The sequence below is a fragment of the Mustelus asterias genome, chromosome 1 (genome assembly GCF_964213995.1).
Source record: "Mustelus asterias chromosome 1, sMusAst1.hap1.1, whole genome shotgun sequence".
Classification (NCBI taxonomy): Eukaryota; Metazoa; Chordata; class Chondrichthyes; order Carcharhiniformes; family Triakidae; genus Mustelus; species Mustelus asterias.
This window is the reverse complement of record NC_135801.1, coordinates 17,885,718-17,910,789: the sequence shown is the minus strand read 5'-3', so window position 1 is coordinate 17,910,789 and position 25,072 is coordinate 17,885,718. Positions and strand designations below refer to the sequence as shown.

Below are 25,072 nucleotides of genomic sequence, written 5' to 3'. Positions count from 1 at the left end.
GCTACTCCCTTTCTTATTTTCAGTAGCCGAACTAGTGGACACACTCAGCCACACAAAACAGGGCAGAATCCCAAGTGGTGGAAGTTCCCTGAACTTCCCAGGGCTAAAAATATATCATGATGTGGAGTTGCTGGCATTGGATTGGGGTAGCCACAGTAAGTAGTCTCACAACACCAAGTTAAAGTCCAACAGGTTTATTTGGTAGCATGAGCTTTTGGAGTGTTGCACCTGATGAAGGGGCAACGTTCTGAAAGCTCGTGCTACCAAATAAACCTGTTGGACATTGACTTGGCGTTGTGAGACTACTTACTAAAAATATATCTGAAGATAAACTTAATGCACTGTATTTTGAGGTAAATATGAATTCCATCTGTCGATTTCTGACTTAATTCTAATATGTCAAGCAGCTATAATTAACTGCTACAGCGGAAGATACATAATCAGGAAAAATCACGAGTCCTAGCAGTCATGAAGGTCAAAATGTATGTACTTGGTGGCACATCGTATGTTATTTATATAGAACGTTGCACTCACTTTTTAGTTCATCAACCACGTTGATGCTTCCAGCAGCTGCAGCCTCTCCCTTAGTATTTGATGCATGGCACTCATATTCTCCAGCATCTTCCTCGGTGAGAGGAGAGATCTAAGTATAATTGAAAATAAAGATGCTTGGAGACATGACACTTTAAAAATTTGCAGAATTTATATGTATTGTGTTCTTGGTCCTCCAAAATTTAAAGTTTGACAATTCTCCATTCCTCAAAAATATCCATTATTCATAAAAATTGTAAGAATGCATTATAAAAGAATACATTTCAACTTAAATTACAGGAAGTACCATTAAATTTGATTTGTCTTCATACAGTGTGTTCCCCTCTTGGGTGCTGTGATACAATTGTAATTCTCTTCATACTTATAATATACATTCCGTATCAGGCATGCAGACTGAGGACAAAACATTTCAAATTCAAAAATTACAGAGATAGCAATAGAATTCATGTTTCCTTCACGGTGGCACGGTGTTCAGTACTGCTGCCTCACAGCGCCAGGGACCTGGGTTCAATTCTGGCCTTGGGTCACTCTCTGTGTGGAGTTTGCACATTCTCCCTGTGCATGGGTTTCCTCTCTCAGTCCAAAGAGATTTAGGTTAGGTGGATTGGCCATGCTAAATTGCCCCTTAGTATCAGGGGGAACTAGCTAGGGTAAATGCATTGGGTTATGGGGATAGGGTCTGGGTGGGATTGTGGTCGGTGCAGACTCAATGGGCCAAATGGCCTCCTTCTGCACTGCAGAATTCTATACAGCATGACGAAGTGTCTCAGTACAATTCCTAACTCTTGAATCTTAGGCATACCCTACTCCCTGCGCCCTATTGACAACTGCATCTTCAGCATACTAGATCCAACCTTTTGGAATCTCAGCCCTCAGCTCCTCAGTCACAACAACACCCCCATCCCCTCCCCAACCCGTCCCTTTTTATAACCTCTCTAAAAGCTTTTGGGGTGGAAATTTATTTTGACCTTGTTTTCAACGCTGAAATGAGCAACTTCTTGTGAGCACCCACCAGAGGCCTGAGGCCCAGCTGGGCCTCACTAGCATACTGCAGTCACCAGTTTTCTGGATGAGAAGTTGTATAAGCTGCTTTCCCTCAAGAAGCTTTTGGAAAGAGGGGATTGCAATCAAGAGGGGAATGAGCGAGGTTGGTAATGGTCTTCAATGTTGTGGTGGAGTTAGAAAGATTGAATAAAATAACCTTTTTCTAGCAGGCCCTGGCGTCAGCTATGTTCAGGTCAGTCCAAACTGACTGTTTTTGCAAAGATCCTATTACCCTGTTTTAGGCACGGGGGGGCAGGATGCTTGTACCAGAGGGGTGGTACCAATATGGGATGATGCGTATTTGCTACCGTCTATATTAGGTACCTGGGTAAATAACAGTAAAAAACTGTGGATGCTGGAAATCTTAAATAGAAACAGAAAATGCTGGAAAATCTCAGCAGGTCTGGCAGCATCTGTGGACAGAAATTGGATTAATAAAGGGGAGGGTCAAGACAGAGGAGAGAGTTAGAGGCCTAGGTGACCATGTTATACACGTACAGTGGGGTGACATCAACAAATTTCTCAACTCAAGTCTTTAAACCAAGGCCTTATTCACTTATCTTTCCTTTGAATCAATGCCTGTTTTCCTTCACCGTGGACATATAACTACAAGTTGCTGTCTTGGTGACTCCTTTACAAAGCAGGAAATAAGGTGATCTTTTTATCTAGCGTACAGTCAATACATCAAGAATCAAACCTCCTCACAGCAAGATTGTGAATTGTGCCATTGTTGCCCAATTGTGGGTAATTTAATCCAGAGATTCTGCAATTTTTCTACCATTTAGTCCCACGGTTCAATGTGATGAGTAAATACATTTAAACATATTTCAGATACTCGTGACAAGTGAATCCATGATTTTGAAAGCAAATGACAATGAGCAGAATAGATAATAAAAGGAAACTTCTGCTCCTTCAGATTAAAGAAAGCAACAATGTTTTTGTCTGAAAAAAATTGAACTGAATTACGTGAAGGACACCATGGAGTTGAAGACAGACATGACCAGCCTGGTGGCATGAATGCCTTCCTTGCTCGGGACTGGGTTTGGGTATTTTTAACCTGGTTTTAAACTCTTGTGGGAAGGGAAAGTAGTGCAGCAATAAGCACAGTACAGCACAAAATGTTCAACTGCAAATCAGACGGGTTATTCTCAGTTAGCCAGTAGTGCACAATATAAATGTTTTCCTCAATTTTGCAGCAGATTTGAGAAATATTTATTCTAGCACCCATGCCTTAAAAGGAAGAACTTGCATTTAGATGGCACCTTTCATGATCTCAGAACATCCCAAAGTGCTTTACAGCCAAGGAAATGCTTTGGAAGTGTCATCGCTAGAGACTGACTGGGGATTGTTTTGTGCGCAACATGGGGGAAAGGCATTCCAATTCCTTACTGTAAGCAGCGCAACAATTTAAGATTTAATTTTTGTAGAGATTACATGAAATCCTAACTAACGTTCTTACACCTAGGTTAAAAACTTACCAGCACCCATCCTGTCACCTCATGCTTCTCTGGTCCACCACGGGTCTGGATGGCGAGGTTGTCACGGTCACCAGGCAGCAACTCCATCTTTTCCAAACCTTTCGCCGTTTTCTTTACCTGTTATTTTAAATAGCATTATTAATACATCCTTATCTGGTTTCACATGGCCATTCTTTAGATTTCTGAAGGACCCTACCCCTAACCACTTTGAGAATGTTCTTCAAGCTTAGCTCTTTGTGTAATGGTATGTTTTGTGTTTGACCCAGGCGTGTTACACCATGTCAACTTCTGTTGAATGTCGTTGCCTGCACTTCCCAAAGTAAGCAAATAGAGCTAAAATGCTTCTTTCTAAATTGGTTAAAGAACTTATGACAAGCAAATATTTAGTTAGCAACAAAACGTTTATTATTACCTTGGGCATAATGGCTCTTTAGCAACTCAACACTTTCATTTCAGTGTAAATGGAATTTTAACTTCAGTCATCAATAGCCCCTCTAAGCATTAACTTCTTTTCATTCTTTATAAGCTTCAGTGAATATTTTTATAATGTGAAGCATGGCAACGCTATCATTGTGGGGAAAGTGTTTTGGAATTCAAGGTAATAACAAAAATTGAGTTTGGATATTTTCAACCCTCAGTGTACCCGAACAGTGTGACGACTAGGGGGATTTTCATAGTAACTTCATTGCAGTGTTAATGTAAGCCTACTTGTGACACTAATGAATAAACTTTAAGCTTTAAACAATAGAATGTATTGAACCACAGACTCTACATATGTCAGATTTGTCACTGAGCCATATAAGGCGATTCCGGATGAGCAAAAACTTGGTCAAAGTGGTAGATTTTAAGGAGCCGCTTGAAGGAGGAAGGAAAGACAAAGAGACTCAAGGAGGGAATTCCAGAGCTTAAGGCTTAGCCAGATGGAGAATGGTCATCAATAGGAGAGCTTTTAAAATAGGGATCATTTAAGATGCCAAAATTGGCAGAGCACAACGACTTAGGTTGGAGGGCTGAGGGAGATTACATAGATGGGGAGAGACAAGGTCAGATAGGAATTTAAAAACAAGAGTGAGAACTTTAAAAATAAAGGCATTGCGTAAGCGGGGACCAATGTAGATCAGCAAACCATGGGAGATGAGCAAGTTGGACTTGGTGCGAGTTTGCAGAGAGTAGAGAGACTGGCCATAGTGCATCAGAATGGTCAAGTCCATATGTAACAAAGGCATGATTGAGGGTTTCAGCAGCAGATAGCTGGGGCAGAGTTGGGATATTCATGGAGGTGAAAATAGGTGATGGTGCAGATATGGGGTAAGAATTTCAACTCGGGTCAAATATTGCAAACAGCTTGGTTTAGTCTCAGATAGTTGCTAGGGAAAGGAATGGAGTCCGTTGCAAGTAAACAGAGTTGGTGATGGGAACCAATGACAATCATTTCTGTCTTCACAATATTTAGCTGGAGGAAATTTCCGCTCATAGAAAATAGGAGAAGGAGTAGGTCGCTCTGCTCTTCAAGCCTACTCCGCCATTCAGTCTGACCATGGCCAATCCTCTATCTCTATGCCATACCCCAATGCTCTCCCCATACCCCTTGATGCCTTTAGAATCTAGAAATCTATTCCTTTGTAAATATATTCAGTGACTTGACCAACAAAGCCTTCTCTGGTATAGAATTCCACAAGTTCGCCAACTTCTGAGTGAAGAGATGTTCCCTCATTTCACTCCTAAACGGCCTATCCCCTACCCTGAGACTGTGACCCCTTGTTTTAGACCTACTAGCCAAAGGAAACATCATCCTTGCATCCAGTCTGTCCAGCCCTGTCAAAATTGTATATCTTTCAATGAGATCCCCTCTCATTCTTCAGAACTCCAGTCAATAGGCCCAGTCAACTCAAACTTGGAAATATTACATTTGGTTCCCGCATCCAAATCATTGATATATATTGTGGATCAGTGCTTGGGGGGCCCAAGCACTGATCCTTGTGGTACCCCACTAGTTATCACTTGCATAGAAAAAAAGACCCATTTATTCCTCTCTCTGTTTCCTGTCTCCTAACCAATTCTCAATCCATGTGAGGATGTTACTCCCAATCCCATGTGCTTTAATTTTGCACACTTCATCATGCCATCCTGGCAGCTACAGAAACATCTATCTGTTCCACTTATGATAAAATCCCCTATCACTATTGTCCTCCCCATTCTACAGCGGAGCCACCTGTGGCGCCACGGGCTTGGCTCCTGCTGCATTCTCTTGAGAGTCCATCTCCCTCAGTAGTATCCAAGACAAAAAAAACTGTGGATCCAGGGAACTTCTGCACCACTTGCTGAGTGATTTTACTCTGTCTGGTGATCACCAATTCTCTTTCTGCCTGTGCACTCTTTACCTCTTTACCTACTTTTCCATATGTGCTATCATGATGATCTCATCCGTGTGGATACTCCACAGTGACTCCAGCAGCTGATCCAACTCTGAAATATGGATTTAAGTAGCTGCTGCTGGAAAAACTTCCTGCACATTTTCTGTCCCTGATTTCCCACATCACACAGGAGGAGCATTCCATGTGACCAAGCTGCCCTGCCATGACTTACCCTTAAATACTCCCTTTATTTTTACTTTGTCTAGTTTAGAGAAGATTAAGGACAGTAGAAATACTCACCGGGCTCTACTTACCAAGATCGCCCCTCTTCTTTCTGAGGAAAGGTAGAAAATGAAAGGATCACTTCCTTCCCTGTTCACCTAACTCCAACTTAAGCACACTAATCTAGACCAAAGCAGCATCGTAGATGCCTATACTAGATGCTGGACAAGCAATCTGACAGCGTTAAGACAATGGAGGAATTGAGAGAGGGGCAGATGGGGTAGAGCTGGGGTATCGTCATGTGTGTTGGGGAAAGTGTTGTGTTTTAGATGATGTCAATGAGGGCCAGCCCGTAGGTGAGAAATAGAAAGTAACCAGTTACAGATATTTGAGGACACAAGTGGTAATGGTGCAGAAGTGGGAAGAGAAGCTAGTATGTGTGATTCTTTGGCTAGAACTGGACAGAGTAGAATGAAACAAGGCAAGTACAGCTCAGATGACCGTGGAGAGGAGTTGGAGCGGATAAACCATGGAAGGTAGAGTTCAACAAGGGACCATACAAGACCACCTACTTTGAAGAAACTCAAATAGGAGTATATACTTAAGTCAGGGAGACTAGGGGGGAAGTGTGGAGGAGCAAAGCGATTTGGGTGTCCATGTTGTATGCATCACTAAAAAGCCAGTCTGGTATAAAAAGTAATTGAAAAGTCTAAAGGGATGTTGGCCTTTACCTCAAAGGGGCTGGACTACAAAGGTGAAGAAGTGATTCTTCAGTTGTACAGACCCTTGGTCAGAACCTGTGTTCAATACTGGGCACAAACATCAGGAAGGATGTGAAACTGTGTCCTCACCCCTTCACGATGCTACCAGAACTTAGATCTAATTATGGTGTCAGGTTGCATATCACCCGTTAGCTACAAACTTGGTTTATATTCCCTTGAGTTAGAAGGTTAAAACTATCAAATTGACGTCTGTCGAATAATAAAGGAATTTAATAGGATTATTACAGAGTCGATGAAAAATAGTTCTTATAAAAGGATTGGATTGAGTCAATACAGAGAAGCTACTCCCTCTGGTGGGATGTCCAAGACAAAGGGGCATATAATCTTAAAGATAGAACTAGACCATGCAAGAATGAAGTCAGGCTGTTTCCTGTGGCTGGGGAGGCCAATAGCTTCCTATACACACGATCACCCTGGATACTAGACGTATCCCTGGCTTCCCACATTACACAGGAGGAGCATTCCATATGTGTGGACTGCCGAAGGTTGCAATTAACATAAGATTGTTATTAGAGGAGTGGGAAGTTAAGGGCAGCACGGTGGCACAGTGGTTAGCACTGTTGTCTCACAGCGTCAGGGACCGGGTTTAATCCCAGCCTTGGGTTACTTCAGTAATTTCAATATTTTGGTTCTATAAGTGCAGGTCAGTGGGACCAGGCAAAAAATGGTTCAGCACAGACAAGAAGGGCCAAAAGGCCTGTTTCTGAGCTGTAATTTTCTATGGTTCTATGGTTCTATAAATGTCTTTGCTGTTGTTGGGGCAGAGATCATTGTACCTTTTAAGGGAAAATTGGATAAATATTTGAAGCGAAGGAGGTTTTTAGACCACAGGGAGAGAGGGCAAACAGATTAGCTTGGATCATTCTAGCAGAGAGTTAGCAGGGATACAATGGGCTGATTGGCCTGACACTTTCCATAGCTAACGAGTGATATGCGAGTCCCATGACTAGTGAACTGATAGAAGTACTGACATGCCGGTGGTCCAAAACAATTAGGGTTGTCATACAAAGGACTTATTATTGTTTTATTTCAACATAGTAAATGTCCAGATTCTAATTAGTCAAAGAATTAAGGCAGTTATGTTAATTAATGTGTTAATAGACATGTTAATCGTATTTGTAACTAAGCAGGCAGGCACAAATTCTTAATTTCCCCAAAATGCATACGGTGATTCATTAACTTGTGGGAAGTTTATTTTTTCTAAAAAGACCTAAACTCTGCAAACTGAATAGAAATAGAGAAGAAACTGGAATTTGCAAACCTTGTTCCAGGTGAGTACAGGAGTAGGTACTCCAATAACTTCACAGGTAAGGTAAACTTGGGATCCAGTGACATTCCAGATCTCCTTAGGTTGTGTCACGATGGCTGGAGCTGTAGATGAAAAATAGTGTGAATTGAGTTGCCCTGTTGTTATCACTTATGCAAAGTGGGGACTAGCATTGGAGGTTAGTTCTCATGTGAACAGAGATGGAGTGAGAATCGCATGATAATTCTTCACCTTAAGTCAAGATTTGAAAAGAAAAATGTTGTAGGCTGGATAGTACTAAACCAGAGTGGGCTTCTAGTCACCAGTCTGACTGTGTTAACCATTGGTGTCGTCATTTATTAATCAAATTTAGCCAAAATGAAGATGGGGTGTGAGTTGGGAGCAGGGATGAGGGACACTGCAACCACAAGGGAGGCAGGAACTTGGTGCAAGAAATCCTTTGCATGAAAGCCATCCACTGTGTGTGTTTGGACTGTGGGAGGAGGTTAGTGTGGTAAGAAGGTAGAGACTAAGCTGGAGACTTGGTGGAGCAGCAACATATAAAACTGTTTACTGCTTAAAGGGCTATGGCAAGACTGGAAGGAGGAAGACATCTAGGATAACAAAGCAGCAAAAAGAAGATTTCAGAGGGCTCAATCTCAATTGTTTACCGACAGAGGTATAAACAACTGTGAGACTGGATGTTGGTCCCAGTACAGGAGACCTCTGTGATAGACAGTGTGGAGGTGGCAGAAATGGTCAGTGCCTCAATCATAACACCCAGGAGTCTGCTGGAGTGCCACAAAAATATAATCACCTCATATAACTACCTCCACTCAAACTACTTGTGCTTTATATCAAATATATTCAAATGCCAGTAATCCCCTCAGCATTGGCACTCATTGTGACGTTGGAGTCAAATGACTTGCATCCAACAATATCTATATCCAAAACACATTTCATCATTAAGGTTACGCATCTCCAAATGCTAAGATTTCAGCTGTGCAGATCTCAACCCACAACAGGCATTCAAAGAATCATAGAATCCCTACAGTGCAGAAGGAGGTCATTTGGCCCATCGAGTCTGCACCAACTCTCCGACAGAGCATTTTACCTGTCCCTAACCCTGTAATCCCACATATTTACCCCGCTAATTCCCCTAACCTACACATCTTGGGACACTAAGTGGCAATTTAGCATGGTCAATCAACCTAACCTGCACATCTTTGAACTGTGGGAGGAATGATGTGGAGATGCCGGCGTTGGACTGGGGTAAACACAGTAAGAAGTTTAACAACACCAGGTTAAAGTCCAACAGGTTTATTTGGTAGCAAAAGCCACACAAGTTTTCGGAGCCCCAAGAAGGGGCTTGGGGCTTGGTGCAAACTCCAGACAGACAGTTACCCGAGGCTGGAATCGAACACGGGTCCCTGCTGTTATGAGGCAGCAGTGCAAACCACTGTGCCACTGTGCTGCCTTGGTCTATAGAGGGAGTGGAAGCATATTTTCCCTGCACAGAAATTGAGGGACTTGGTGACTGTTATTAGGACATTGCTCCAGAACCACCCCTGGCTTATAATTTCATTCCATTTCAATGGAGAGAAGACAAACAGGGGTGACTAGCTCAGAGATTGAATTGTGGCTTTCCACGATTCGAAACTCTTGATAAACCTGCTCTCTTAAAGCAGTTCAAAGCTTGGAGACATAGTGCCTGAATGCAAAGGTTGGCTGCAGCTTTTTGAATCATTTTCTCTTGAAGTGAATCTTAAACTACCAGAGTGGTCACCTCAAACCTTCGGACCACCAACACTAAAGGATATAATTTACTATGGGTTTCCCTACAGCGAAACCAATGCAATTATTGATGGAGGAGGAGGACACTCAAAGACAGCAAAGGAGAAAGAGGCAGCATTGGGAAAGGGCAAGATGTGTCAATCACAGTTTTCTCTCATCCCTTGAGTCAATAGGCGTCAGAGCTATTGTGAGGACGTGAAAGATGAGATGAGCTTCTGCGCACTTAGCTTTGCAAACCAAGCCCTAGCTGGATCTGTTTCAGCTTCCTTACCCTAAGGGCAACCCAGACCAAACATCTGCCAGCATCTGAGTAAAGCTCTCAACTTTCCCGCTTCACCCCAAACCTCATTGGGAGACAACACTCATTAAGCTAACGGATCAGAAAAATTAACGGCCTGATTATACTGCAGTCTATGCGTCTTTGTTAGGGCCTACTAACAAAGACGCATAGACTATCAAGTTTGTTAAAGCATCACTGAGAATAAAGATCATCTCCGACCTCGCCGCAGCTGGGATTCTCCAGTCCCGCTGCAGTGAATGGAGAAATTCTCCAATCTTGCTGGAGGCAGTGACAGAGTATGAACATGATGTGGAGATGCCGGCGTTGGACTGGGGTGAACACGGTAAGCAGTTTCACAACACCAGGTTAAAGTCCAACAGGTTTATTTGGTAGCAAATACCATAAGCTTTCGGAGCACTGCTCCTTCGTCAGATGGAGTGGAAATGTGCTCTCAAACAGTGCAAACAGACAAAATCAAGTTGCAGTATTCTGCAACTTGGTTTTGTCTGTTTGCACTGTTTGAGAGCACATTTCCACTCCATCTGACGAAGGAGCAGTGCTCCGAAAGCTTATGGTATTTGCTACCAAATAAACCTGTTGGACTTTAACCTGGTGTTGTGAGACTTCTTACCGAGTATGAACAGCCAGAGAGCCATGTACAAAGCAACAAATATTAACAAAAGCAGAATTAAAGTAAATCACGAGGAAGACTGCAGAACCGTAAGGTAGTGAAATTGGTATGCATTAAAGCCATGTTTCTACTGTAAAGTGGACATGAATTAATGACCAATTTAACAGTGAGCCAGGAGTTGCACAATCTGCACAAGCGTTGGACTCACTGCTTAATTCATGGGCCCCTAACTTTGTGTGTGCTGGGTAGATGCCTAAAACAGGCATTAGGTCCCTTAAAAATGTAAGTAATGTATCCAACCTCTTGGAAGGCCCTAATCTCTGGTTGTTTTCTGGACTCTTGAGTAGCCTAATTGAGGCAAAGACTCCAGCTTACCTCACCAGACACTCAAGAAAGGCAAATTAAAATAATGTTTATTTAAAAACAAAAACATTCCTGCGGAATGGTCTCAGGATAAAAGTTAACCATTAATGTCATGAAACCAGGGTGGCTTACTCAAGCCTGTTTTTGTGGGTTAGCACAGTAAGAAGTCTCACAACACCAGGTTAAAGTCCAACAGGTTTATTTGGTAGCACGAGCTTTCGGAGCGTTGCCCCTTCATCAGGTGACTCACCTGATGAAGGGGCAGTGCTCCAAAAACTCATGCTACCAAATAAACCTGTTGGACTTTAACCTGGTGTTGTGAGGCTTCTTACTTTTGTTCCCCCGTCCAACGCCGGCATCTCCAAATCATGGCTATCTGTTTTTGAGTTACGTGGTTGTGTCACATGAGAGCACTGGGAGTCAAGCACAAAGTTTCAACTCACATTCCTGTCAATTTTCATTTAAATAGGGCTTACTATTCAGGATTTATCCAGCAATCTGTAGCGGGAACATGAACAGCCCTCTCCAAAGCGCTAGGAAAACATTGAAAAGGAGAAAACCAGCAAATGAAGTCAGCAGTGCAAAAAAAAGCTACACAAGAGGAAAAAAAAGATCGGGCTGCAGTGAAAACATTTATTCACAGTGGAATGAAATATTGACCACAGAAAAGGTTCAGCACTGCCAGCAAAACCTTTCAGACAGCATTCTGTGCACTCGGCTGTGTTCCTTATTAATCCAGCGCTTAACAAAGGCATACAACAGCCAATGGTTAAGAGTCACTTCTACTGATAAATCAGTCTCAGCAAAAAATTAATAGACTGCAGCCCTTTATCAAAACTAGCTTGACTTGTCACTGCGTGCAGGCCTTTAATAAGATTCGACATGCTACTGCATACTTCGAAGGTGAATTATAAAATGTTTGAGTGCTGTAACACTGATCCATTGCTAATGAGCACAATGATGTTGATCTGTCCTGATTTCTTACAGGAACTCACAGCACTTTAAAAACAATCAAAGTGTTATGTTCAGGTTCAAAGTATTTTGTTTTTTATTATATTTCAGTCACATTTGATAGTTTATATAAGCTGTAACCAAAGCGAGCATGCAAATAGTTTCCAATTTTTAAAACAATAATTTTTGGGATATATGAGTCGCTCGCAAAGTCAACATTTATTGACTATTCCCAGTAGCCCATGAGAAATTGATAGTGAGCTGTTTGCTTGAACTGTTGCAGTCCCTGTGGTGAAAGTAAACCCACGGTGCTGTTAGGGAGAGAGTTCCAGGATTTGGGCGGCACGGTGACACAGTGGTTAGCACTGCTGCCTCACAGCGCCAGGGACCCAGGTTTGATTCCCGGCTTGGGTCACTGTCAGTGTGGAGTTTGCACGTTCTCCTTGTGTCTGCGTGGTTTTCCTCCGGGTGCTCCAGTTTCTTCCCACAGTCCGAAGATGTGCAGGTTAGGTAGATTGACCATGCTAAATTGCCCCTTAGTGTCCAAAGATGTGCAGATTAGATGGATTAGTCATGGGAAATGTGTGGCGATAGGGCGGGGAGAGGACCTGGGTACGATATGCTGTCAGAGACGCGGTGCAGACTCTTTCGAGGTTTTGAGTGCTCCTTGACCGATCAGGTCTTCATACCAAAACCACTCTTTAAATATTAATCTCTAATATTTTCAGTACAACTCTCGACCGATTATTCATTTTGCCTTTCAAAACTGAAGAACTATCTCCCAAATAGGTGAACAAAAACCAGGATTTGGCAGGGCCAAATGGCCTCCTTCTGCACTGTAGAGATTCTATGATTCTATTTGATCCAGCAATGATGAAGGGGGAGTGATATACTTTCAAGTCCGGATGGTGTGTGATTTGGAGAGGCACTGTGAGGGATTGGTATTCCCATGCACTTGATGTCTTTGTTATTCAAAATGGTTGAAGTCACAGATTTTAGAGGTGCTGTCAAAGAAGCCTTGGCTAATTGCTGCAAGGCATCCTGTCAATAGTGCACATTGCAACCACAGTGCAGTAGTAGTGAGAGAACAAATGTTTAAGGGGCTGCACGGGCTTCTCAACAAGGGGACTGCTTAACCCTGGAAAGTGTTGAGCTTCTTGACAATTGTTGTGGCTGCACTCATCCAAGCAAGAGAAGAGTATTCCATCACATTCCTAACTTGTGTTGTGTGGGTGGTGGACAGGCTCTGGGGAGTCAGCAGGTGAAGCACCTGGAATGGATTCCCAGCCTTTGACCTTCTGTGGGTCCTCAGCACTTTTATGGCTGGTGCAATTGAGTTTCTCATCAACAGTGAATACCGGGATGTTGTGTTGTGTGAGTCCATGGTGGTAATGCCATTGAATATCAAAGAGTGATAGTTAGACACTTCCATGTTGGGGATGGTCATTGTATGGTATGAATGTCAGTGCTGTAATACTGATCCATTGCTAATGAGCACAATGATGTTTATCTGTCCTGATTTCTTATAGGAACTCATGGCTCTTTTGCCACTTTTCAGCCCAGAACTGAACGTTGTCTGGGTCTTCTGCATGTGGGAAGAGACTCCTCCAACTGTGAATGATACTGAACACTGTGAAATCATCAGGGAACATCCCCATGTCTGACCTCTGATGGAAGAAAGATCATTGATGAAGCAGCAGAAGATGATTGGGCTGAGGAACCCCTGCAGTGGTATCGTGGAACTGAGAAGATTAGTTTCCAACAACCGCAACCATCTTCCTTTCTGCTCGGTATTGGCCACTGAATGTTTTCTCCTGTATCCTCATTGATGCTAGTTTTACATGGGCTCATGGTGACATACTAAGTTGAAGGTTGCCTAGAGATCAAGGGTAACCATTCTCACCTGGAGATTAGTTCTGGAGTCCTGCCAATGTGCGTCCTGTACTGAATGAGTGCCTGACTGCACTTGTAGAAACCCAGCGTAGAATAAATATTTCACTGAGTTGAACTGTTGAGCATGATTACAATGTTTAAGTGGAAAAATTGCTAGGAGCACAATAGCAACATGTAAAATTATACTTCCGCTTTTTGCTAAATAACACCCCATCACAAACTTGACCTGTGAAAAGCCAAATCTTAACAATCATTAATTGGTAAGATTTGAAACATCCTTTGCACCATTTCTGCTATCCTTAGCCACACTCTCTCTACACACTCTCAAGTGGTCAATACAGAGGAGTGGCTGTGATGTCACACTAAGCCCTGACCTGAGAAGAATATTTGTGCAATGTCACAACCTTGTTTGAGCCCCCAGTATTCAGTGATAGGCTCTGTGGTCGCTCTGCTGGTAAATATCACGGCATGTTTGTCATCGTGGAGGGAGTGGAGGACGGTAATAAATTTCTGAGGGCAGCCAGATTAGAGGAGGATACTTTCAGCTATGCCTTGGTAAGACCCTCCAGATTTGGTGACCAGAAAGGCAGATGAGGAGCAGCATCCTCTCCCAATTCAACCTGTCCGGCATTGCGGCGCTAATCAGTCAAAACCAGCTTCAATGGGCGGGACATGTGGTTCATATTGCTGACACCAGACTCCTGAAGCATCTGCTCCACTCAGAACCTGACTGTGGCAGGAGACGGTCAGGAAGACATTGGAAATGCTATTGGGATGTCTCTGAAGAGACCAAACCTTCATGCCTACAATTGGGAGTCCCTGGTTTATGATTGACTAAAATGGAGGAGTTTTCTTCAGGAAGGCATTGAACACATTGAAAGACTTTATTGGGTACATACAGTGGCATCGGAGAGAACAAATCTCCGAACAACTATCTACTCTTCGAGCACCCCCTGTCATCTCAGAACCCACTGAACCAAAATGGAAGCAAGTCGTCCAGATTCCGAGGGACTGCCTGAGAAGAAGTAACCTGTCCATTCCTGTATCTTCCTCTGCTTCAAATAGTCATCCATTTTTCCCTTAGAAGTTGCATTGCTCTTTGCCCCAACCATTCACAATGGGAAAGCATTCAATGCTCCAATGGTGTTCACTGACCTGCACTACACTGCACTTACTCCAGATAATAATTGGAAACTGTCAACTGTGTGTGTGTGTGTGCGCGTGTGTCTGTGGTATATATGTGCATGTGTGTCTGTGGTGTGTGTATGTGTGTGTGTATTTATGTGAGGGTGTTAGGAGGTATGTGTAAAATTCCTGGACTGCATCACTATCTGGATAACATGACGGCGGCACGGTGGCACAGTGGTTAGCACTGCTGCCTCACAGCGCCAGGGACCCAGGTTCGATTCCCGGCTTGGGTCACTGTCTGTGTGGAGTTTGCACATTCTCCCTGTGTTTGTGTGGGTTTCCTCCGGGTGCTCCGGTTTCCTCCCACAGTCTAAAGATGTGTGGGTTAGGTGCGTTGACCATGCTAAATTACTCCTTGGTGTCAGGGGGACCAGCTAGGGTAAATGCATAGGGTTATGGGGATAGGACCTGGGTGGGATTGTGGTCGGTGCAACCTCAATGGGCCGAATGGCCTCCTTCTGCACTGTAGGGATTCTATGATGACATTTTCCACTGGAGAAATTTCCTTATTCATTCTCGGGAGGTGGGCATTGTCAGCATTTATTGCCCATCTCTAGTTGCCCAAAGATGAGGGTGGTGCACCTTGTTCTTCAACAGTTGCAATCCGCAAGTTGAGGATTACCTCTCAATGCCAATTTGTTGTCACTGTTTGCTGCTACGGAGTGGTTTGCTAGGCTCTTCAGAGTGCAGAGTTAACCACATTGGTGTGGAACCCAAATCACATAAAGGCCAGATCAGGTCAGGACCTTCTGGAAAGGACATCAGAACATAAAAAATAGGAACAGGAGTAGATCGTGTGGCTCCTTGTTATAAAAGCAAAATACTGCGGATGCTGGAAATCTGAAATAAAAACTGAAAATGCTGGAAAAGCTCAGCAGGTCTGGCGACATCTGTGAACAGAGAAACAGGGTTGAAAATGACTTCTTCAGAAGCTCTTTGAACTTGCTCCATCATTCAATGCGATTCTAGCTGACATTCTGCTCCAACTCCACTTTCCTGCTTGCTCCCCACATTCCCTGATTCCCCATGAGACCAAGTATCTATCTATCTCCGCTTTGAACATAAGATGGAGCATCCAATATCGTCTGGATGAGGGAGATCCAAATATTCACAACGCTCTGAGTGAAAAAATTTCTCCTCATCTCAGTCCTAAATGATCAATCCCTTATCCTGAGGTAGTGGCCCCATGTTCCAGATTCCCCAGCCAGGGGAAACAACCTCTTAATATCACTCCTGCCAAGCTGTATCCAAATCCTGAATGCTTCAATGAAATCAGATCTTATTCCTGTCAACTCCAGCGAGAGTAGGCTCAATTTACTCAGTCTCTCATCAGAGGACAACTTTTAAAAATGTTTTTACTCCATCCTTAAAGTTACAAAGCCAATGTTCAGAATGGACCAGGCAAACCCGAATCCATTCCTTGCTTGCTCCAAAAACCAAATTCAAAATCCAATTGAATCCAATTCATGGTCCCCACTAGGGAGACAAACTCGATCCAAGCTGACAAGATGAGACATTGCCCCCCATCTTGGGCTTTATCTGATACTTGATCTTAGCCAAAAGGCTGAGAAGTGATCAAGCTGATTCCAAGGATGGCGGGACTGATGTATGAGGAGAGATTGACTAGGTTAGGATTGTTTTTGGTGGAGTTCAGATGAATGAGGGGGGATCTCATTGACGCTTATAAAATTCTAACAGGACTGGACAGAGTAGTTGCAGGAAGGATGTTCCCAACGGTGGGGGTGTCCAGATACAGGGGTCACAGTCTGAGGATACAGGGTAGACCATTTAGAACGGAGATGAGGAGACGTTTCTTCAACCAAAGAGTGGTGAGCCTGTGGAATTCATTACCACAGGAAGTAGTTGATGCCAAAACACTGAATGTATTCAAGAGGCGGCTGGATATAGCACTTGGGGTGAACGGGATCAAAGGTTATGGGGAGAAAGCAGGGTTCGGCTACTGAGTTGGACGATTAGCCATGATCGTGATGAATGGCGGAGCAGGCTCGAAGGGCCGAATGGCCTCCACCTGCTCCTATCTTCTATGTTCCTATGTTTCCATATAACAACTCTCTCATCCCAGAAATCAATCCAGTAACCATTTACTGTACTGCTTCCAAGCTAAGACACAAGAGTTGAATGAATGTTATTACTTCTTACTGATAACAACTTTCCATTTCCAGATTTTTAAAAAAATCCTGAATTGAAAGTCTCCAACTGCCATGGTGCGATTTGAACTGATACGGCAAGATACTGTAGATGTCAGCGTAAGTTAACCTCTGAGGCCTTGAAAATTCCTTCCAAAACAGGGGCCGACTTATGTGCTGAGCATAAAAGTGAGATGCAGAAATGGGTGTGGTTGTCACCATTTAGAAATGTCATTTGTTTCTGAGACAAAGCATGGACATGTCTTAAACTCCCACATACCATTACAACACAACCCATATCCTGCTGACTGATCCTTACTCCCACTCATAAGGTACAGGTAAAAGAAAACATGCATTTGTGTGGTGAAACATTGAGGCTCACTACTAATGCATTGTTGCTGAAAACAGGATCTACTTCTGTGCCGGGTATTTGCAAAAACATAAGTTTTGGGGCTGGAAAAATGGGGTGATCTTGTACTTCAGGTCAACTTGTACACTGTTTTTTTATGGTTTTTGATGCTCCAACCAGCTCCTGTGCAAAGAAATTTCTCCTAAATATTCTCATAATCCATTTAATGATGATCTTAATTTGATGAATTTTTGTCACAGATTTTCAACCATAAGTGGTGTAGTAACATCCCAATGAGTCAAATCCCAGGGATCCACCCACAAATAGAATCCTACAGTGCAGAAGGGGGCCATTGGGCCCATCGAGTCTGCACCGACCACAATGCCAACCAAGCTCTATCCCCATAACCCCATGCATTTACCCTAGCTAGTTCCCCTGTCACTAAGGGGCAATTTAACATGGCCAATCAGTGCTAACCACTGTGCCATCTTGCCGCCCCTAAGAGTTAAACTATGAAGACAGCTTACACAAACTACCCTTGTATTCCCTGGAATTTAAAAGACTAAAGGGTAGTTTGATTGCATTTTTCAAGATATTTATGGGAAAAGAGAGGATAAATAGAGAGGAACTATTTCCAATGATTGAGGAGCCTCTGGGGAACATAGCCTAAAAGAGCCAGAAATTTCAGGAGTAAAGTTAGGAAACAATTGTGCATGCAAAAGATGTTAGAAGTTTGGAACTCTTGTCTGTGAGATGCAGTCAATGCCAGGTCAATTATTAATTTTAATTCTGGGTTCACTAGTTTTTATTAAGCTAAGGGATATACAGCAAAGGCAAGTATGTGGACTTAGGTCAGCCATGATCTCACTGAATGGTGGAACAGGCTTGAGGGGCTGAATGGCCTACTCCTGTTCGTAATAAAACTGATGAGGAACCATCAACCTGAAACTTTAACGTTTCTCCTCCCACAAACAAGAGGAGAGATGAGTTAGTATATGTGGGAATAGATGCCTGGGTGGGATTGTGGTCGGTGCAGACTCGGTGGGCCAAAGACCTCCTTCTGCACTGTAGGGATTCTGTTCTATTCTATGAGCACAAAAAAACCCTTTCATTAACTGCTTCTGTATGGTAAAAAACAACACACTAAGGGTCCAAAAACCCAGCAGATTTTGATCTGTGTAAATATTGGGAATCTACCCACCAATGACCTCTTGTGCTGACCCTATTAAAGTTGGTGAGGTCAGAGAGAGGTTACCTTTTGGAAATGCCAGTGCTGGGCATTTGTATTATTAGTGATGTATTTTGGAGTTGAAAAACCTTCAGGAGTCCCTCAAATCTTTAGGGCTCTTGGCTGTGATTCAGGCCCCCATCTGCTGTTGATTAAACTGTCATACTTGGTCCCAGTTAGCATACTGACCCTCCCATGCACTTGCATTCACTCCCACGCCACTTGTCTTGTTTGGTCTTCCTTTCACAAGGCATCACTGAAACTATTGAAACAGAGTGAGATTCCTTGCCTGGAATAATTCACAACCGTTCAGTTGCAGTCTTGTCACAGCGGCAGTGGAAAGCGTATAGATAGACGTGCTTATGTATGATAATGGTTTCCTCTGGATGCTCCGATTTCCTCCCACAGTCCGAAAGATGTGCTGGTTAGGTGCATTGGCCATGCTAAATTCTCCCTGTGTACCCAAACAGGCACCAGAGTGTGGTGACTAGAGAATTTTAACAGTAACTTCACTGCAGTGTTAATGTAAGCCTACTTGAGACTATAGAAGGGTATAGATGTGAATCATAGAATCCCTACAGTGCAGAAGGAGGCCATTTGGCCCATCGAGTCTGCACCGACCACAATCCACCCAGACCCGATTCCCGTAACCCCACATATTTACCCAGCCAATTCCCCTGACACTAGGGTCAATTTAGCATGGCCTATCAACCTAACCTGCACATCTTTGGACTGTGGGAGGAAACCGGAGCACCCGGAGGAAACCCACGCAGACACGGGGAGAACGTGCAAACTGCACACAGACAGTGACCCACGGCCGGAATTAAACCCGGGTCCCTGGCACTGTGAGGCAGCAGTGCTAACCACTGTGCCACGGTGCCGCCTTATGATGCTTATATATGATAAGGACAATGGCCACACGTTTGCTTGAGAGCTTCAATTTTTAAAAACTACAAAGTAGAATAAAGCATTTATTCTTGGTTTCCTATTAACTGTGACTTTTCCCCCAAAAGCCACCCTCAGGATGCTGAGCAAACAATCATAAATCGCTTTGCAACAGATTGCCTGCAATCTGGCATAACTATCAGAATTAGAGACCTGTTTTTCTCTCCCGAACAGCCCCAGGCAAGGATTACACTCCACCTATCTATGATTCTATGCAATTCTATCATCATAGTGGGTGATCACAGGCTTCAGACTGTGGATTAATTTAGCTACCTCGGGGCCAAGTTATGTGTAGAAATGTGCAGCTGAATTCAGGTGTCAGCCTGGGCTCAGTGTTAGCTCATGTGCCTGTGAGGAAGAAAACTATGGGTTCAAACCTCACTCTAGAGATTAGGTTGATGTTTCAGTGTAGTATTGAAAGCATGCTGCACTGTTGGAAGATGCTGTTTTCACATGAGGCATTAAATTGAGGCCCCTGTCAGATTGAATTGAATTGAATCCCTATGGTGCAGAAGGAGGCCATTCAGCCCATCAAGCCTGTACCCACAACAATCCCACCCCAGGCCCTCTCCCCGTAATCCTTGCATGTAAAAGATTCCATAACACTTTTGAAGAAGAATGGGGGAGTTTACCTGGTGCTGACCAACATTTATCTTTCAACCCAACACCACTGAAATGGATTTTTTTGGTCATTATCTCATTGCTGTTTGTGAGATCTTGCTGTGTAAAGTTACTGCCATGTTTCTGGTATTACAGCAATGACTACACTACAAGAAAGTGATTCACTGGCTGTAAAGCCTTGCTGAGATGCCCAGGGGTTGTGAATATATTCTCTCTTTTGTTCAGACAGCTGAGATGTGCAAATAGGGGCTCCAACACCCACTGTTACAGTATAAAGTGGGGACCCTTCTGACACTCTGTGTCACCGGCAGTTTTAGCATTGGAATTTCCTGGTGAGGAAATCCCAGTGTTTATGCCAGGATGTTGATTCTTGCGGATTTTTAGAATAGAATCCCTACAGGGCGCTGGAGGAAGCCACTCGGTCCATTGAGTCTGCACCGACTCTCTGACACAGCATCACACCCAGGTCCCATCCCACAACCCCACATATTTACCCTGCTAATCCCCCTAACCTACACATCTTGGGACACTAAGGGGCAATTTAGCATGACCAATCCACCTAACCCGCACATCTTTGGACCGTGGGAGGAAACCGGAGCACCCGGAGGAAACCCACGCAGACACAGGGAGAACAAGCAGACTCCACACGGACAGTCATCCAAAACTGGAATTGAACCCGGGTCCCTGGTGCAGTGAGGCAGTAGTGCTAACCACTGTGCCACCATGCTGCCCTTTCAGAAGCAGCTTGCACAGTGACCCTGGATTTTTTGGATCAACTTGTACAGTGACCTTCTCCTTCATTTGTTCTTTAATAGGATGGGAAGAGAGGGATATGGTCCCCGGAAGGGTAAGGGGTTTTAGTTCAAATGGGCAGCATGGTCAGTGCGGGCTTGGCGGGCCGAAGGGCCTAATCCTGTGGTGTAATTTTATTTGTTCTTTGTTCTTATATGAGTAGGCCCCCAGCATCTTTTCATCAACCCATTGGGAATCTTTGCCAGTGACTGCTCGAATATCCAGGGTCTGGGATGGGGGAGGGATGCAGGTGGGGAGCAATATCCTTTAGCTGCTCAGGATATCATCTTGCAGTTTGGACACATAATTCTCATGGACGCATCTTGAATGTGTAAGGTGTTTGCAGCTGCTTATTAGTGTCATCAGCACAAGACTATTTTTTTGGATATCTTTGTCCCTTGTGGAAGGGTGTAGGATCAGCCCATGAACATGCCACTTTCGGCTTCAGGAAACCAGGCCAGGACCCAAGGATGGCTCTTACCTGTTAGCCACCTGGCACAACAGTCATCTGACAGAGAGAAGGCGAGAGCTGTGGATGCTCCCAGCCATGCTAACTCCTGTCTCAATGCAGGGTAGAAAATGTTACATAATTCACTAGGATATAATTTCAATGACAGAGGAGGGAATTGCATTGCAGATGAATAATTGGAGCTGCTGCAGTATTTCTTTAAGAGCAATGGTGTTTGGGACTGCCATGTACAGCATCACTAATTTGTCCAGAATTGTTAATGTTTAAATTCTTCAGTACAATGCCCCGGAGGAATAAGTTACAGCATGTCTAAATATTGAATGAAAAATTGCTTCATCCTCTAGGTTTCCTGAAGTCACTTTCTGAAAACATTTCCAACTGATAGGAATCATATGATTGATGTGTCGATTGAGACCAGCCCCCAATTTGGTTACATACGATGAATTAGATTCAAAAATGGACTTTGCAGATACAGTTCTGAACTTGCAGCGACTCACTGGATCATGTCAAGTATGTGCAAAGTTCCTCAGTACAATTAATATGGTGCAGCTGCAATCCTCGTAGACATAAATACAGAATTCACAGCACAGAAAGAAGCTATTTGACCTATCATCCTGGACAAGTGCAGGCTGTTCCACTAAAGTTATCTTTTCATCTCTCTTACCTTTTCCCTGTAGCATTTTATATTCTCTCTTTTGAAATATTCATCTCATTCCCTTTTTTAAATGAGTCTCGATCTCAATAACCACTTGTGGGAAAGTATTCATGCCTTGTGTGTGTGAAAGTTCTCTTCTAACCTCCTCCTTCATTCTTTTTGTAATACTCCTGAGTAAATATCCTTTTGTTAATGATTCACAAATTGTGGAAAGGATCTTTCACTAATTACTCCCTGGTTAAAGAACTGTTCTAATTTTGAAATCGTCCACAAGAACACAAAGAACAAAGAACAATACAGCACAGGAAACAGGCCCTTCGGCCCTCCAAGCCTGTGCCGCTCATTGGTCCAACTAGACCATTCGTTTGTATTCCTCCATTCCCAGACTGCTCATGTGACTATCCAGGTAAGTCTTAAACGATGCCAGCGTGTCTGCCTCCACCACCCTACTTGGCAGCGCATTCCAGGCCCCCACCACTCTCTGTGTAAAAAACGTCCCTCTGATATCGGAGTTATACCTCGCCCCTCTCACCTTGAGCCCGTGACCCCTCGTGATCGTCACCTCCGACCTGGGAAAAAGCTGTTCACCCTATCTATACCCTTCATAATTTTGTACACCTCTATTAGGTCTCCCCTCATTCTCCGTCTTGAATTCCATCACACTCCTGTACACTTGAATACCTCAGCATACTCTCGGACCTCCCAAATCCTTTACAACCAACACATTACTTTGAAAGTGTCACTGGCAGCATGGCAACCAATTTGTGTCCAGCCAGTGAAACGGATGGAGAATCTGTTTTTGGTTGAGGAAATTAATGCTAGGTGGGACAATTCTTTGCTCTTCAAACAATTTTAAAATTTATTTTATGGGATGTGGGCATCGCTGGCTAGGCCAGCATTTATTGCCCACTCCTAGTTGCTGTTCAGAAGGTGGTGGTGAGCTTCCTTCCTCAACCGCTGCAGTTCCTGAGATGTGAGTACACCCACAGTGCTGTTAGGGAGGGAATTCCAATATTTTGAACCAGTCACCGTCAAGGAATCATGGAAGCATAAAATCCCTTTAGTGCAGAGGGAGGCCATTCGGTCCATCAAGTCTGCACCAACTCTCCAACAGAGTATCTTACCCAATGCCCCCCACCCTATCCTCATAACTCTATGGATTTATCCCATTAATCCACTAACACATCTTGGGATACTATGGAACAATTGTACACGGCCAATACACCTAACCTACACATCTTTGGAATGGTGATATATTTGCAAGTTAGGTAGTAAGTGACTTGGAGGTGAACATCAGGTGGTGGTATTCCCAGGAATTTACTGCTCTTGTCCTTTTAGGTGGAAGCAATCGTGAGTTTAGTGGTTGTGGTGCTGCCTAAGGAACCTTGGTGCAGTGCATCTAGTAGGTGGCACACACGGCTGCCACTGTTCATTGGTGGTGGAGGGAGTGAATCATTGTGGAAGGGGTAGCAATCAAGTGGGCTGCTTTGCCCTGGATGGTGTCAAGCTTCTTGAGTGTTGTTGGAACTACACCCATCCAGGCAAGTGGAGAGTATTCCATCACACTCCTGACTTGTGTCTTGGAGATGGTGGACAGGCTTTGGAGGGACAGGAGGTGAGTTACTCGCCACAGGAATCCTAGCCTTTGACCTGCTCCGGTAGCCACAGTATTTATATGGCTAGTCCAATTCAGTTTCTAGTAATGGCAACCCCCACAATGTTGACTATATGTACTATGGGATCTTATACCTCGACATCCCTAGCGATTCAGTACCCTGTTGAAATTTCAGCCTGGATTATACAGGGACAATTGAACTGACATTTTGATTTAGAAACAAGAGTGCAGCCGACTGAACTAATCCATAACTTAGATTATCGCTCCGTCCTCTGTGCTGCATCAAAGCTTTTGAGGTTTTCTTTATAACAATAATATAATTTCAGATCTCTTTCCAAGACTTGAATATCGTTCCTCTAACAAGGTACTGAGAACTGCAGACAATCCCCAATTGTAGCCTTACTAATTCAACATAGTTTTTTGTTTGCTTTATATTCCATACCCTTGTATTGAAAACCCAGAATCATGCAATCACTGGTTGGCTTTTTCTACATGCACTCCCAACTTTAAAGATTGCACTGCTACATCTCTGTTCCTCCATTCTACTAAGAATCTTATCACTTAGAGTACAGTTCATTGTTCTTTTTTTAAAAATGCCCAACTGTGCGGAGTCTGCACGTTCTCCCCGTGTCTGTGTGGGTTTCCTCCGGGTGCTCCGGTTTCCTCCCACAGTCCAAATATGTGTACGTTAGATGGATTGGCCATGCTAAATTGCCCCTTGGTGTTCAGAGATGTGTAGATTAGGTGGATTAGCCATGGTAAATGCATGGGATAACAGGGATAGGATGGGGGGGGGGAAGGGCCTACGTGGGATGTTTTTTTGGAGGGGCGGTGAGGCTTAATGAGCCGGATGGCCTCTTCCTACACTGAAGAGATTCTATGAACGTCACATCTCCCTGCATTAATCTGTATCTTTTACCTGTCTGCCCACTCCAGTAACCTATCTATGCATTTCTGCAAGTCTGGTTCTCTTCCTCGCACTTTGCCATGCCCTTTAATTGGTATTGAATGCAAACTTCAATATATCTTTCCTGGGGGGCATGATGGCACAGTGGTTAGCACTGCTGCCTCACAGTGCCAGGGACCCGAGTTTGATTCTCGGCTTGGGTCACTGTCTGTGTGGAGTCTGCATGTTCTCCCCGTGTCTGCGTGGATTTTCTCCGGGTGCTCCAGTTTCCTCCCACAGTCCGAAAGATGTGCTGGTTGGGTGCATTGGCAATGCTAAATTCTCCCTCAGGAGCCGGAGTGTGGCGACTAGGGGATTTTCACAGTAACTTCATTGCAGTGTTAATGTAACCCTACTTGAGACACTAATAAATAAACTTTAAACTCTTGTGTGTATATCCCAATTCTTTATATAAAGAGGTCACAACTGAGCCTAAACAAGAGTTAGCAATTTTTAACAAAACATTAAACATTGAAAACTTTTTCGTAAATATCTCCCTCAGTTTTAAACAGCACTGGTGGCGCAGG

The 25,072-nt window shown here is 43.7% G+C and overlaps 1 protein-coding gene and 1 pseudogene across 1 annotated transcript in view; both read right to left on the bottom strand.

The window, feature by feature from the left end:
- Positions 1–25,072, bottom strand: part of LOC144491883 (insulin-like growth factor-binding protein 7) — a 32,640-nt gene that overhangs the window by 3,592 nt on the left and 3,976 nt on the right. Inside the window, exons 2-4 of the mRNA XM_078210176.1 lie at positions 7,694–7,803; positions 3,075–3,191; positions 535–643 (exon numbers count right to left, since the gene is read on the bottom strand). Coding sequence (XP_078066302.1) covers positions 535–643; positions 3,075–3,191; positions 7,694–7,803 — 336 coding nt within the window. The remainder of the gene's footprint in view (positions 1–534; positions 644–3,074; positions 3,192–7,693; positions 7,804–25,072) is intronic.
- Positions 16,129–16,354, bottom strand: LOC144501629 (U2 spliceosomal RNA; annotated as a pseudogene).